At 33.6% G+C, this 16,158-nt stretch overlaps 3 protein-coding genes across 3 annotated transcripts in view; 2 read left to right on the top strand and 1 right to left on the bottom strand.

Moving 5' to 3' along the window:
• The first annotated feature begins 8,102 nt into the window (after positions 1-8,102).
• LOC111452156 lies at positions 8,103-9,316 on the top strand. The gene has a single exon (XM_023092729.1). It carries the CDS (start codon positions 8,202-8,204, stop codon positions 8,772-8,774), a length of 573 nt encoding a protein of 190 aa, XP_022948497.1. The 5' UTR covers positions 8,103-8,201; the 3' UTR covers positions 8,775-9,316.
• Positions 9,317-9,753: 437 nt separating this feature from the next.
• LOC111452149 (protein NUCLEAR FUSION DEFECTIVE 4-like) lies at positions 9,754-12,477 on the bottom strand. The gene is made up of 3 exons (XM_023092718.1): positions 11,874-12,477; positions 10,374-11,284; positions 9,754-10,294 (listed from the first exon to the last, which is right to left on the bottom strand). Exons 1-3 carry the CDS (start codon positions 12,201-12,203, stop codon positions 9,829-9,831), a joined length of 1,707 nt encoding a protein of 568 aa, XP_022948486.1. The 5' UTR covers positions 12,204-12,477; the 3' UTR covers positions 9,754-9,828.
• A 374-nt stretch (positions 12,478-12,851) lies between these two features.
• LOC111452151 (3-isopropylmalate dehydrogenase, chloroplastic-like) overlaps positions 12,852-16,158 on the top strand; it is a 5,244-nt gene continuing 1,937 nt past the window's right edge. The window contains exons 1-10 of the mRNA XM_023092720.1: positions 12,852-13,158; positions 13,545-13,674; positions 13,761-13,872; positions 14,439-14,514; positions 14,626-14,714; positions 14,907-14,993; positions 15,261-15,377; positions 15,480-15,587; positions 15,729-15,782; positions 15,863-16,015. Of these exons, the coding sequence (XP_022948488.1) occupies positions 12,936-13,158; positions 13,545-13,674; positions 13,761-13,872; positions 14,439-14,514; positions 14,626-14,714; positions 14,907-14,993; positions 15,261-15,377; positions 15,480-15,587; positions 15,729-15,782; positions 15,863-16,015 (1,149 nt within the window). The 5' untranslated portion in view covers positions 12,852-12,935. The remainder of the gene's footprint in view (positions 13,159-13,544; positions 13,675-13,760; positions 13,873-14,438; positions 14,515-14,625; positions 14,715-14,906; positions 14,994-15,260; positions 15,378-15,479; positions 15,588-15,728; positions 15,783-15,862; positions 16,016-16,158) is intronic.

Below are 16,158 nucleotides of genomic sequence, written 5' to 3' on the forward strand. Positions count from 1 at the left end.
TTTAATAAAAGACTATATATCAATGAATTACTCGATACTTAAGTTAGAGCTTGATCTCGTTAAAGTTTCGTTTATCCTTTTCGATTAAGGTTAAAAATTGGGAGCATGCAAGATACACGTTTCTTACGAGACGGACAATGCCCGAATCCTTCTCTTATTCATGATGGTCTAGTTCTTTTTATACGTTAGTCCGACCTTGTCCTATATTGGATCTTTTGGCCTTATTTGACATGATTTTCCTTACAATTCGGGTTTGTCCTTTGTATCCATTGGTTACGTTCTCCGTCACTCTCTAATTAAGATTAATTATTGAACTTTTTTACTATTGCTACTTTGAAATAAAGTACAAAGTATAAAGTTAATTAATTAATACTTTAATTAAAAAGATGTAAACTATTCAAATGTCATGTATATGACGTAACAGTCTTTATTTTTAAAAAAATTATTATATATTCGTATGTAGAGAGATATCGTGAGAAACGATAAAGAAATGAGGTATCGGGAGATTTTATCGCGATAAGTTGACTAACGAAAATGTGGGTGGGAAATTGAGGAAACGACACGCGTTTTGAAGGTAATTTGTCAGCGACTTGGAACCGATGGGACAGGTTTTGGGGTGGGGACCACAAACTATTCCCTGTGTGGGGGGAAAAAAAAATTATAAAAGAAAAAGAAAAACCACTCAGTACTGTATACCAGTTGTCACCGACGAAATGATGTAACACAAATCCACGTCAGCCTTTTTCTAAAAGGAAAAAACTGATATTATTATTATTTAAGTATTTTTTTTATTTTAAAAAAATTAAGATTAATATTTTGGCTAAAATAAATAAAAGTAAAAAAAAAGTACAAAAATCAGAATAGAATTTAAAAGAAAGAGGGAAAAGCTTTCTTTTATGTTGAAATTTGTGGTTTTTTTTTTTAATATTATTTAAAAAAGTTTATTTTTATATTTGACATAAAATTTAGCAATATTCATGAATTGAAATCATGGCATGCAATAAAAAAATTTAAAAAAAAAGGTAAAACAATAAATTTAAGAGGGAAATTTTAATAATAAAAAATAGAAGTGTTATGGGATTGATAAAGGAAGAGAGAGAAAGGGGGAATAAAAGAAGGGTAGGTTTGAATTGGAGCCTTTATCTATTTTCCACATCCATTCATTTAATATTGGCAAGATGCACCCTTTTCCTTCCTTTTTTTTTCCTTTTTCTTTTTAATAAAAAAATTAATTTCTTTTAATTTCCAACCCCAAAAATAAAATAAAGAAATGGATCACTTTCAAGTTTCAAATACCAACAAATACACTTTAATTCCAATTAATTCCCATTTCGAGTCCATTTTTCGACTGCACTCAAGTTACTTACTAAGTATTTTTAAAAATACTCACGTTTTGTATTATTCTTATATTTATATTTCAGGTAAAGACAAGATATTCCTGTATGGATGATGATAGTTCACGTTGAATACCATAAAATTTGTGTACGATAGTTGCATTTTGTTTATTTTGTAACTCTCAGGTGATGAATACATCATTTTGATATTTTATTTGATTTGTTTTTTTTTCATTAATTTTTTTTGTTGTTTTGTTTTATGGTTTTTAATGCGAACATTTAAGTCCATACCATCATTTTATGCATTATTTAAATTAATATTTCCGCATAAAAATATCACGTCATACATATCATAGCAACTTTATTTTTAATAAAATTCAAATAATATGAACTCTTCCACATAGTACGCTAAAGATTCCTTACTTTTGAAAAGTCCTTACTTTTCGAAGTCTCTTAAGGGTTGCATCTTTTTTATATTGAATAATATATATATATATATATATATATTTTTTTTTTTGACAATTCAAAAGTTGGGTGGGTTTATCATCACAACAGGTGCGACTAGAAATGCCAACTGAAATATAGTAAAGCGGATAAGATACCGATTATATCATATGAAATGTCAATAGTCATATTAGTTTGTTTTGTCCTTAATGTTGCTGAATATCATATTTTGTCCTTCCTCACGTGAATTTAAAAAAAAAAATTAGGAGGTCACTCAACATAGTTATTTCAAACCAAGTACATGGAAGATGAGGCTACAGAAAATCAAGATACAACTTATTGATATATAATAAAGTTTGAAGCACTGATATTATTATTATTTTGTTGGGATGCAATGATGTGGACAAGCAAACCAAACATTTACATTTTTGTGTTTTGAAAATTTTAAGGATCTCTTCACTCTCTCTCTCTTGCCCAATGGCTCCCACCTTGTATTTAAATTTCCATTTCTAACCTCCACTATGTAAGAGAGAGAGAAAAAAAACAATATTATACTAATTTTAGATTTGGGATTTTGGTGTGAAATTTGCTTCAAAAGGGTGTTTTTAAATAACTTTGGGAGTTGCTTTGAAGCATCATATGCCTAAATACCCACTTTTGTTACTTTTAATGTACATTTTAATATTAATACAAAACATATTCTTAAAAATACTATTCCCACTTTGACCTCTTACCTATTATTTATTAATTTTATTTCATATTTTTTTAAAGTATAGGATTTTATGGGAGCTAAAATTATAATTTATATTTATTTTGGAAAAACACAAGAAAAAACTTAATAATGTGAAAATGACGTGGAAAAGAAATGAATGGCCTCCAATTACAAGACAGCATCTGGTTGGATCGATAATTTCTCCACTGAGAAAATAATATAAATTAATTATTAAAATAATTTAAATTGAATTATTCTTGACTTTATGTTTCCATTCATTTCAGTCCCAATAATTAAGAATTAAAATACCTTTATTCTTTTGTTTGTCTTTTCCTTATCCAACCATTTTTTTAAATTATAAATTAATAATAATAATAATAATAAAGGCAAGGTGGGCCATGATGTGTTACCCACCATACCCAGTACACTTTACTTTAAAAAAAAATAAAAATTATTTGGTTAACTCTTTCTCAATTATTCAATTATTAATTTTTGTAAATAATATTTGAGGTTAAAACCAAACAGACGGGAGAAATTAATTAGGAATTTTAATTTTATCATCATTTTTTAAAATACAAAATTTTGAAAAAAGTGGGACCCACCATTTAGTAGAGGTGTCGTGTGTGACCCCACTCGCCCCGTCTTTTCAATGGAAAAAATATTATTTTTTATCTTTTGTCCACGTCATTATTTATTAAAAAATAAAAATAATTATGAGATTAGTATAATTATAGTGGTAATTTAATTACCGTACATCTTTACAATTAAAAAAAAAAAGTAAATTTAAAGGAATAGGACAAAAAAAAGTATTTTATCTAAAAAAATTATATTTTTACAAATGAGGTAATGTGATTTCATCAAATTTATATACTTAAAAAAGTTAGTTGAAGAGGTTTTATTTTTTTATTTATTATTTTCTCTTTTTAAAAATAAAATTTTATTTTTTTTCGTACAAAATCTATTTCTACGCGCCTTTGTCCACGCTCCCTCCCCCCTTAATGCGGGACCCACCACTCTTGACACGTGTTAAATGCTAGGTGTTTCAAAAAAAACTTTTATTTCTTTTTAATTTGTATATAAAATATACATAAATTAATTAAAATATGCTCAAATTTCAACCTTCAATAAATATATAAAGAAGTGGCGTTTAGGTTATTGTATCGTGATTAATGGTCTTTAATAGTTTGTAATAGACCGTCGTTAATAGATATTGTTCACTTTGGACTTCGACCTCATGATTTTAAAATGCATTCGTTAGGGTGAGGTTTCACTTTCTTATAAGGAATGTTTTGTTCCCTTCTCCAACCGATGTGAGATCTCACATTGTTAATGTAGTTATAGTTCGCCGTTGATAGCGACATTACCGTCGATTACAACTAGAGTCATTATTCATTGCAGCTTGATAATCACTGCGTAAGAAAAAGATTATCGTAAATGTAAGAGGCCATAAAAAAAGTTAGGTTTAATAGGTGAGTTTGAGTCATACACGTATGTTTATACATGTGATGTCCCACATTGGTTGGGGAGGAGAACAAACCACTATTTATAAGAGTGTGGAAAACTTTCCCTAGCAGATGTGCTTTAAAGCCTTGAGGGGAAGCCCGAAAGGGACAGTGTACCAGTAAGGACGCTAGCCCCAAAGGGGGGTGAATTTGGGGGCGGTCCCACATCGATTGGAGGAAGGAAAGAGTGCAAGCGAGGACGCTGGGCACTGAAGGGGGTGGATTGTGATGTCCCACATTGGTTAGGGAGGAGAACAAACCACCAAGGAAAGAGTGTCAGCGAGAACAATATCGGCTAGCAGTGGGATCTGGGTCGTTACACTGCAACAATAATTTAATAATACATCTAATAAAATTATTTTGAAAAAGGACTGAAAATTTGAAATTGAAGATATTAATAAGGAAATTGATAATTATGGAACAAAAATTAGGTACCATTTTGTATGTTTACCTAATTTTGTCATTTGTGTAAATATCAATTTTATTTAAAATTAATTGCATTACAAAAGTCATGCGTTGAGCCATAAACAAATCAAAATATTAAGATATTACTTAGATACTGATGTGATATATTGATTGATTAAATAAATAAATAAGAGTAATGGTTTTAATATGATGTGACAATTTATAGAACAAAGTTTTAGGTAGAAAATAAAACAATATTTATATTCTAATAATAAAAAAAAATAACAAATGATGATATTATGACATGAAGATGCCAATTCTAATCATAACAAGTCATACTTTACAAGGGCAGAGTAGTAAAATAAATATATTTTTTCAAATAAAATAAATTTACCCTAATTTTTATATTTTTAAATTAGAGATAACAGTTAATTAATTAAGACATTTATTGAAAAAGAGGAAAAACGATATGATACGAAATTCTAAAAAAATCATTTTACGTGTATTTCAAATTTTAAATTATCTAGATGTGACGTGATTTATTAGCTAAATATTATTTTAAAAATAAAAATTTTCTATAGAATAAGATAGATGTCATTTTCTAATAAAGAATTTTCAAATTTAAACAACTTGAATTCATAGGGATATTTTTGTAATTTCACAATAGCCCAAATAATTGACTTTTTTATGTATGATAAATAACAAAATTTTAATGAAAATTTATAAATATTGTCATCAAAGTCGACACATTATTATGGTAAATAAAATAGATGAATTAAAAAAAATAGAATTCCTTAAAAGGGCAAAAAAGAGAATAATTTTAATTCTCATCATATTGTTTCACCTCGGAAACCCTATATTAAATCAATGAAGTTTGAAAGTGTAGAATTGGAATAACTTTTAAAAATTTACTTTTTAAACATTTTTTTTTATACAAGTACATTTGAAAATTTTAATAATTTTTTTAAAATTACCATTATGCCCTTCATGAATCGGTCAAATTAGTTCCGTCCGACTTGTTGGGTCTTCTCGAGGAATCAGTTAAATGAGTCCAATTCAAGGTGTTATTTACTTATATATTCTCACGATATTCCCCTTAAATAACCAACGTGAGACTCGACCAATAAAGACATAAACATAAATGCCTTATTTTCAATCCTTAAATCCTAAACAGGTACGAAAATTTGTTTTCAAATAAACGTGAACTGTTCCTCGAATAAAATTACAAACATGGGATAGTAATGTTGTGAGTGAAGCATGATTGATGGGAGTCAAAATCTCGGCCGAATGATAAATACCCAGAAAAGATACCGCACCGAATAGTAGAAGTTGCGAAGGAATAAAAGGAATGATATTTTAAAAGGCGAGAAAAAGAAAAGTGAAAAAAAGGAAAAAAAAAAAAAAAAGGAGTTTGGGGAAGAAAGAGGAAGGAAGAGAGGAATGAATAATGGGTAAAATGAAAGTTGAAAAATTAAAAGAAAAATATTCTTGCTGTCTCTTCTTCCTTTCATTTCCCTCTCTTCCAACCAAGGTTCTTCCAAAACAGAATCCTCCTTTTATCCCCATTTTTCTTTCCAAAAAAATAAACGCTCCGCTAAAACTCTGAGAGACCGAGCGACCGATCTTTCAAATACTTAGCTATCGTTCAGTTTAATCGTGTTTCTGTGTAGAGTTCAACGAGTATTAGAATTGAGAAATCGAACTGTCTATCAATGATATGATTATAGATGTTTTATCTGATTTAAAGAGATGTGTTCGAATAGGCAAAAACTCCCGTAATCGAATTATCTTAAATGACGAGCTTAAATCTCGAATTATTTATTTATTTTTTAATGGGTAATGCTTAATTAACACGTTAATGCGATACAAAACATAATAGATTTTATTCCTTTCATAATAGGTAAGTAATTAATAAACATATTATATATTGGGTTGGATGTATGATTATATTTATTTTAATTGAAAAAAGTACCTACCATGAAAGTGTTGAATAGTTATGATATCAATATATTATTGGGATTAACGATGATAATTATATAAATTAAAAACAAGAAACTTCTATTTGTATGATACATCAGTTTCATTGGGCCAAGGTCCAAAAGTTCAGGCCCATTGTTCAGCCCAATAAAGCAAACTGTGAATTCTTGGCAGCCCAATCTCGTTTAAAGGCCAAGCCCACTAAATTAATGGCATTTTAAAAATCTTTGAATTTTATACTTAATAGGTTTTTTTTTTAATTTTTTAATTAATAAACCGATTATACACCGAATTAAAAGTTTAGGTATTCATCAAACCATATTAATAACAATTTCTTCAAAATAAATGACATTTATCGATCGCTCACCTAATAAAATTTTAATTAAAGGCACGAGGATGACATTGAATTCATTTTTTAAATGTAAAAGATGGAATTAAAAGTTAATTATTTATAATTATTGTGGTGATGGTTTTCTCCAAATAAAATAAAAATAATAAAAGCATGTCACACACAAAAATAATTTACACATTAGATATAAGTTTTTTAATGAGATAGTGATGGAATCCCACGCCCATAATAAAAGGATAAAAAAAAAAACATTGAGAATTTAAGTCAAACCCAAAAAGTTGACTTACAATAATTTTCTACTTTTTTGTATTTCTTCAAATAAAAATAAAGACTCAAAAAACCCTTTTCACATTCACATATTTTTAGCTTGATTAATGGTTTTTTTTTATATATATAAAAAATATAATTTGGTTATTAATTTTTATATCAATTCTAAAATTTTAATTAGGTTATTAATTTTTGTAAATAAATTTTCAATTTTGTGTTTTATACCATCTTAAAAATTTAATTTTGTCTTTATTTATTTATTATATATATATTTCTTAAACAAAACAAATTTAAATAATAATAAAAGCAAGCAATTAATGTGATTAGGTACATAATTGAAAATAAATCAATCCAATATTCTCTCTCTTCCTCTCCTTGATTGATGGGAACAAAAATTTGCATATTTCTTTGTTTCTTCTACTCCACTTTGTATTTTCATAAACTTACTTTAATTACATTTCAACTACCAAACTGTAGTTGCTTCAACCTACCCATTATAACTTTATTTTTTTTTTGTTCATTTTCTTAATTAAAACATTATTTTAGTATCATTATATTTATTCTCGTGTCTATTTTACAATATATACTTGAAAATAAAGTTAATTTTTATCGAATTTGATTAAATAATAATAATTTATATATAATATAACATCAAATTTGTCAAAGAAGAAAATAGAAAAAAAAAATGAAAGTTAGAAATAAAGTTTTTGGTCACAAAAGTCCACCGTATTTTCCACTTTATTTTATTTATATAAAAAAAAAAACTATAATTTTAAGTTATCATATTTTTATTGAATAATCATTTGGGATTAAGATAAATTAAATTAACTTAGTGAGAGTAGGCGACCTTAAACGTTGAATCAAAATACATTATCCTTGTGATTAAATTAACACAAATTAAATTAAATTAAATTAAATTAAACCGACTTTTTTTTTTTTTTTTGTATAATAAGAATATAAATATATTGAATTTTTAAAATTAAAAAGAGAAAAAGTCAGTCAAAACACAAAGTAGTCAAAAGACATAAAAAAAAAAGAAAAAAGAAAAGAAAATAATTCTCTCTCTCTCCTCTCTCTCTCTCTAGGTTGGGGTGTATAAAAACATCCATATCTCTGTCTCTCAAAGTGCATCATTCACAGGAACATACTCAGCAAGAACAGAGGAACGCCACAGAGAAGAATCACTCAGCCATTTTCAGCCATTTTCGGCCATGGATTGGTTCTCATGGCTTTCAAAAACGACCCTAGATCCTTCTCTCGTCTATGAATATGGCCTCGCCTTATCCCACAACGAGCTCGAACAGGAAGACATCGTTTATTTCAACCACGAATTTCTCCAGAGCATCGGAATCTCCATTGCCAAGCACCGTCTCGAGATCCTCAAGCTAGCTCGCAAGGACGGCGCTCTCCATCCTCGCCCGATCACTCGTCTCCTTCTCGCAATCAAGAGAACCAAGCGCTGTTTCGCCAAGTTGATTCGCAATTTCTCTGTCCATGATGGAGACGACAGCAAAGCCCTAGTCGTCGTCCCTAAATCGACCTATTCTGGGAAATTGCTGAAGAGGAATAAGAAATTGATGGTCGCGAAACAGCAAGGGAGGTTTCTACTCACTAATGGAAGTCCAGCGCCAGGTGTGTGGCCGCGAATCGAGAGCTTCTCCGGTCCGCTTGTGTACGATCTTCGCCGGGATGAGAAAAAGGAGGAGGAGGAGGATGGTTGCTGGAGCAATGGCGTTGAGGAGATCAGGTGGGATACGATGTTTCAGAATTTGAAACCTACCTAAGTCCTGAAAATTGTGTTGACATTAGAATTTCGAATTCTTAGCCAGATTTTAAGATCAAAATTTCTAGTATGATTTTAGAAACATTTGTAGATTTCAGTTGTTTCTGTTTTGGATTTCCCCAATTCTATTGTTTGGGTTAATTTGATGGTGAGAGATAGGTTTTTGTGTTCTACCACCAACACTAGGATTAGAATTTAGTATATTACTAAGGCTTGGGAATTGGGAATTGGGAATTGGGAATGCTTCATTTTGTTTGTTTCTTTTTTAGTGGTGGGTCTAGCAGAATGCAAGCTTTAGGAACAAGGCTCTGATTCAAAATCATGTTGTCTTCTCTTTTATTCTTCACTTTTCTTGAACAATCATTCATGCCCTTTAGGTCTCTTTTTCTAACAGGCATGAATTAGATCTTGATTTTGTTTAGGAGATCATAATCTCTGCCAAACCCAGCTTTTGTTCTTGTGGCTTGAGGTTTGTAATGTTATGTTGTAATATTGATATGTCATTATTCTCAGTTAATACCATTTTCTTAGCTCTTTGCAGTATACTGTTCCTGTTTTTTTCTTTCTCAAGACAACTTTTTCTTTGCTGAGAAATTTTGTTTCTTACTGTGGAAGAAAGTTTGATGTGCTTTGATTACTATGGAGAAATCATCAACTTTGACAACTATGTTCAAACTTTCAAGCATCCCCACTCTGTCTCTCTCGAGTTTTTCGGTGAGATCTCGTATGACGGGAGATGAGAATAAAAACATTTTTAGAAGGGTGTGGAAACCTCTCCCTAATCAACACGTTTTAGAACTGTGAGACTGACAACGATACATAACGGGCCAAAATGGACAATATCTATTAGCGGTGGGCTTGAACGGTTACAAATGGTATCAAAGCTAGACACCGGCGGTGGGATAGTGAGGACGCGTGTGCCTAACCATTCATGGGTTAGTCCAATCCAAACCTATTCTGAAATTTCTTTTGGTATCCCATTTCATTTATAGTTAATAGTTACAGCATTAAGATAATACAAGTTGGCCAAAGCCAAGAGAATCCTCTTCCAAACATCAATAAACTGTACTTAGAGGCAAGCGGAATGAACCACTGGAGTAAAGCATTCGATAGACTGGCCTCAATCGAATTGTAAGAATTAAGCTTAAGATCGAACCGAACCCCGCCACGCCTGAAAGAACGAAAAAAGTGATTCTAAAACACTGTTGGCCGATGCAGGTTATCGAACCTTGCTTCGCAGCCTCAATGTCGTATAAAGTACTGGCTAGAAAAACTGAGAAAAGAGCTGCTCCAATTGGATTCCCCAGCAGCATGAAGTTTAAGATCACTCCAAAGTTCTTGAGGCCAAAAATCTCAGATGCCATAGGGATCATCATAGAATATAGAACTCCAAAACTGATACCAGTGAAACCTGTGGCAATGTAGAGAGTACCCGTGAGGCCAGACGCATATAGGAGGAATGCTATAGCCATGAGTATCAGTGCAAACATCATCCACAGCGACCGTGGTATTGTTCTTGACCTGCATTGAGCAACCATGGGCGAACCAATGAGCAAAACACTCGACCTGCTTTTGTAAACAGAAAACCAAAGTAATTTACCTGACGAAGTGTTCGGAAATAACACCGGAGCCTAAACGACCGATAAAGTTGCATAAGCTGAAAAGAGCCAACAGCAACGTCGAGTCGTTAACACCTAAAGAAATCCCAATTTGAGACAAATTGTTGAGAATCGTTATTCCCGGACCGACCCCGAGGAAGTACGAGAACCAAAGCAGCCAAAAATCAGCTTTGATAACAGCTTCATGGAAATTGAAATCTTCCCCTCTTTTAGGTCTTCTCTTCTCCTTATGAATGCCCCCCTCTCCTAAAGCAAGAAGTGTTTCTGCATCTGATCCATCATCATCATTCTCATAGAAACTTCTAAGATTTGTAGATGAGGAAGATGGTGTCAATAAGGGTTCTATTTCGGACGACGAATCGCTTTCTCCAGAAGCTAAAGCTTCGGCAGATTCAACTTGAGGCTCGAGTTTCTTCGTCTTTGTAGAACAAATGGTCATTTTTATGGGAACTGCAAGAGGAGACATTAACAGAACAACCATTATGGCAACTAAGAGGTATGCCACAGCATCACTAGGGGTGGTTTTTGCATATAGAATTGTGGTGGAGACTAGAAAAACAGCTAGCGAGACACAAGCAGCTTGTGTGAAAAGAAAATGGCCACGCTCAAATGGATCCTCTGAAGCAGCCGGAGTACAAGGCCGAACAAAGTACATCAAGGCTATGCCAAAAATGGGTATCCCTATTGCAAGAAACAGCAGCAAATCCGAAGCTGACTTCCTGAAAATCAAGCTGTATATCACTGTGTATACAGCAGCACCAAGCCCGGCATAGCCTTTCAGAATGCCAGCAACAGTACCTCTGCTGAGCGGGAAGTTCCTCATGTTGGTTACCAGCACAGCCGTTGCGAACCATGCATTGCTATTTGTAGCAATACAATGTGTGAGAAATAGCTGCCATCACACGCAGAAGTAAATGTTAAAGCACATCATGTAGGGGAGAGCGTAGGATTATTGGGAGTGAGTCCACATTGACTAATTTAGGAAATGATCGTGGGTTTATAGGTAAGGAATACATCTCCACGGATATGAGACATTTTGGGAAAGCTCAAAATAAAACTACAGAAGCTTATTGCTCAAAGTGGACAATATCATACAATTGTGGAGAGTCGCGATTTCTAACGTGGTATCAGAACCATGCTCTTAGCTTATCCATGTCAATAGAATCCTCAAATGTCAACAAAGAAGTTATGGGTCTTGAAGGTGTAGTCAAAAGTGACTCAAGTGTCACTTTGTTCGAGGACTCCAGAGAAAGGAGTCGAGCCTCGATTAAGGGGAGGCTGATCGAGGGCTACATAGGCCTCCGGGGAGGCTTTATGGTGTGTACTTTGATTATGGGTTTATAAGTAAGGAATACATCTGGATTAGTACGAGGGATTTTGAGAAACAAAATGTAAAGCTGCTAGACCTTAGGCTCAAAGTAGTCAAATATCATACCATTATGGGGGAGAGTTGGAGAGTTGAGTTAAAAGATTGAACTCACCAGCCAATAAGGCATACTGGGGAGAGTTCTGCTAACAGCAAGCCAAATAGCTCCATAGCCCAGAAAGCAACACACAGAACCAACCAAAACCAATGCCCAAGGAGGAAATATGTTGCAAGCAAGTCCAGGAAGCAGCCCCACGCTCTCCCCTATGTCATTAGCCACTCCGAGTATCGTAAGCTGCTGCTGATTCAAACCCAGAACGGATTTAAGGAAATGGGAATAAAGAGAAAAGTTATAAGAAGAAGCACTAGCTATTTGAACCCAAACAGCAGCAGCCAAGCCCACCCATGGCGGCCTACTTCCCCCTTTCAAGACCAGCTTCAGCATCCCCTTAAGTTCAGGCCAAAACCCTCAAAAGAACAACAAAAACCCAGATGGAAAAAGGATTGAATCGCTAGTTTTGAGTGTTCGAAAGGGTTTATAAAGGAGAAATTGAAACAGGGTTTGTTAGATAAGTTAAAATTTTGAAGCAATTTAAGGGTTCGGTGCGAATGGACAATGGCGTGGACGCCGCTGTCAACAGAACACGCAGTCCTAGGAAGGCAAGAACCACTTCAACATTGTGTTGTTTTCTTCTTCATCATGCCCGTTGCTCGATCCTCCTTCCACAGCTTCTTCAAATCATGACATGTTTTTAATCTCTAAATTATAAATTAATTTATTTATCATTTTAAAATAAATATATGTAAAAAGACAAATAATAAAATAAAGAACACGTGCATGGAATTAATATTTATGCAAATAAGGTAATGTTTATTAATTTGGTAATGTATATTAATTTTATTTTCTTCTTAATTATTAAAATTATTGGATAAATGAGTGATAATTGGGTAAAAAAATGGAATGTGGGTCCCACGTGATTTTTTAGCAAAGAATAATTTAAATAAAAAAGTAAAATTTGACTTAAAATTGTGAAATTGTGAATTTTGTCGAAGTGGAATCTTACGCAAAAAAAAACGAATAAATAGAGAAAAGAGAAGCCAATCGCTGCAACTCCCACAGCGCATTCTTTGCGCATTTCTTTATCTCACTGTTCCGAGCTCTCTGCTTTCTTCATCCATGGCGGCGGCGGCGACTCTGCATCTCAACGCAAAGCCATCCAACTTTTTCTCCCCATCTATTAGTCTTTCGAAGACATCGCCCAAGCTTTTCCGAGTTACTTGCTCTGCTGGAACTTCTCCTTCCCGGCGTTTCAATATCGCTCTGCTTCCTGGTGATGGTGTTGGCCCTGAAGTTATTGCCGTTGCGAAGGATGTTCTCAATCTCGCTGCTTCGCTTGAAGGTCCCTCTAATCTGTCTTTGTTTCTCCATTTTCATTTTCATTTCTGTTGGGACGCTGTTGGAGTTGCGTGAAGAGAATTTATGATGCTTGTTTGATTTTGGTGTTGCTTTTGTGTTATATATGGTAGTGTTTGGGTCTATGTATTGTCGAAGGAATACTGGATTCTTTAATTTAGACGTTCAGTATATGGATTTCTTTGTAATTATGTGCATTGCAATCAGATTGAAGACAGTAATAGGGATTAATTGTTTGCTGAAACGAACTTAGGAAATTGCGAAGAGCTGAAGAAAGTTGAAGGAGTTTCCTTTCTGCGTCATGTTGTAAAATTGTTGGGTGAGATATTTTTTCGTTTCGATTTTTGATGAGATTGGCTTCCGTTTCGTTAGGGATTGGATTTGATTACAAAGAGATGCCTGTGGGCGGAGCTGCACTTGACTTGACCGGGGTTCCATTGCCAGATGAGACGCTTATAGCAGCAAAGCAATCTGATGCTGTTCTATTTGGCGCAATTGGAGGGTATTTATACTTATATCTTGTGCTATTACATTGATTTCTTCCTTAAAAACTGTTTTAACATCTCATGGCTGTTTCCTTTTATTAAGGTACAAATGGGACGACAATCCAAAACATTTGAAGCCAGAAACTGGGTTGCTTCAACTTCGGAAAGGTCTTGAAGTATTTGCTAATTTGCGACCTGCAACTGTCTTTCCTCAGGTAAATTTCTATGGTATCCTCCCCCACTATTATTTTGGCCATTAAATTACTTTTTTTAGGGACTTGAAACCTTTGCTCTCACGGACTGTAGACAATGCCTCAACTATTAAGCTATGTTCATGCATGGCCAAGACATTTTGGCATGAATATTCCATATAACACATCAAACAGGTGTTTCAGTTATTTGAAGACAGGGGAAAGTAGTGTGGTTTGAAGCCCTATATTAGCCTTGTTACATGTTAATGCTAGACCTAGCCTCATGGAAAGAGGGATAGATTCAAAATCATGAATTAATAATGACATGACCTAATATGTTGGCATATTTCAGTGTCAAGTTGGCAGAACTACTTTTCATTGCTTTGTATTATATTCAGTGGTCAGTTTGCTTATACAACTGTTACTCCTAAATGAAACATGAAAGCATATACCAGTAATAATTTTCATTGAGATGCATAAATTCGTGTGCGGTCCTGTGAGTTTGTGAGGATTCACCTGTTGATAAAAGGTTAAAGTCTTATATGTGGTACTCTATTGCCTATTGATTATTCCATTTCTTACCCTTTCAGTTGGTGAACGCTTCAACTTTGAAGAGAGAGGTTGCTGAAGGTGTTGATCTCATGGTCGTAAGGGAACTCACTGGAGGTAAAATTTTTCCCCTCCCATATGAAACGTGGTTCCATGCCTTGATTTCCTTCCATTTCTCAATTTTGGGGTTTTGAATAAAGGTGCCATGATTTCTTCCACCTGTATTAGGTATTTATTTTGGGCAACCAAGAGGTTTTAAAACCACTGAAAATGGGGAAGAAATTGGATTTAATACTGAAGTGTATGCAGCACATGAGGTAATTTCTTTTTTTTCTATTTTTTTATTCTTCAACCATAAAAAGCATTGCTATTTGATATAAATCTTAAATTAGAAGATTAGTTGTTCTACATTTCTTTTTCTGGAAATTAAAATTACATGTTTAATTTGTCTCCATAACCCAAATAAGCCCCTTCTTATTTTATGAACTATATATGATCTTCTATGTCAGATTGATCGGGTTGCTCGAGTGGCATTTGAGAATGCTCGGAAGCGACAAGGAAGAGTTTGCTCTGTGGATAAAGCAAATGTGTTGGAGGTGCGTAAGCCTTTGATCAGTTTTTTTTTCCCTTGAGAGAACAACCTCAGACCATTCATTTATTTTGCTAGAAAGAAGTTCAAAGTTCAATTTTGAGAATGGCTGTCTCGTCCAAATTTCTCCAAATTTTACTGAAGAGTAATGATTAAGATCAAGCATTCAGTTTAGGATTTCCCTACTTTATTTATATATTTACATTTCAGCTCAATATATTATGTACGGTCTATGAATTTTAGAAACCTTACTATAGAACTAACTATTGTGCAGGCATCAATGCTTTGGAGGAAAAGAGTGACAGCAATTGCTGCAGAATATCCTGATGTCGAACTCTCGCATATGTACGTTGATAATGCTGCAATGCAGCTAATTCGTAATCCAAAACAGGTCTGCATTTAAAAGTGATCTTGTTGTCGAGGAGCTATGAATTTCATAGCTCTTCTGATAGGAAAGTTGAGTTTCATTGGGACTGATTTTGGAAATTTGCAGTTCGATACAATTTTGACAAACAACATATTTGGTGATATTTTGTCGGATGCCGCTTCCATGATTACTGGAAGTATTGGGATGCTTCCATCTGCAAGTCTTCGTGAATCGGTAGTCAAAATCACTCTCTTGCATTGTTATTCAAAATCCTTCTCTTGCATTGTTATTCTGGTTTTTGAAAGAAGTTGTGCATTTATCTGGTGATCTAAACTTTTTACATTTCCCTTCTAATAAAATTAATCGTTTGCACAGGGACCTGGACTTTTTGAACCTATACATGGTTCAGCTCCTGATATTGCTGGACAGGTTTGTGTTGTTAAAAGATCAAAATAATTTCCTAAGGATGCAAAGTGTTATGCTATGAAATGACATGGTGTTGTCTGTAGGATAAGGCAAATCCATTGGCAACAGTTCTCAGTGCTGCTATGCTTCTTAAGTACGGCATTGGTGAAGAAAGTGCTGCCAAAAGAATTGAGGCTGCAGTTTTGGATACTCTAGAAAGAGGATTTAGAACCGGTGACATATACTCAGCTGGATGTGTACGTAACTTTTCTCTTGCTCTCTCTCTTTTACTTTATTGTAGTCGTTGCATCCGGTTAAAGGTATAGATATCAACCTAATCAAACTGATGCCTACCAACAAGACCAGAACATCTGGGGGGGGGGGGGGGGGGGGGGGGGAA

Source organism: Cucurbita moschata, unplaced genomic scaffold (genome assembly GCF_002738365.1).
Source record: "Cucurbita moschata cultivar Rifu unplaced genomic scaffold, Cmos_1.0 Cmo_Scf00014, whole genome shotgun sequence".
NCBI classification, from domain to species: domain Eukaryota; kingdom Viridiplantae; phylum Streptophyta; class Magnoliopsida; order Cucurbitales; family Cucurbitaceae; genus Cucurbita; species Cucurbita moschata.

Excerpts from the sequence above, each read along its gene's own strand:
- LOC111452156 (XM_023092729.1), top strand. The coding sequence starts at position 8,202 with ATGGATTGGTTCTCATGGCTTTCAAAAACGACCCTAGATCCTTCTCTC.
- LOC111452149 (XM_023092718.1), bottom strand. The coding sequence starts at position 12,203 with ATGCTGAAGCTGGTCTTGAAAGGGGGAAGTAGGCCGCCATGGGTGGGC. Across the intron at positions 11,285-11,873 it reads CCAGTATGCCTTATTGGCTG|CTATTTCTCACACATTGTAT; the intron begins GTGAGTTCAATC and ends GTGTGATGGCAG. Across the intron at positions 10,295-10,373 it reads ATTTCCGAACACTTCGTCAG|GTCAAGAACAATACCACGGT; the intron begins GTAAATTACTTT and ends TGCTCAATGCAG.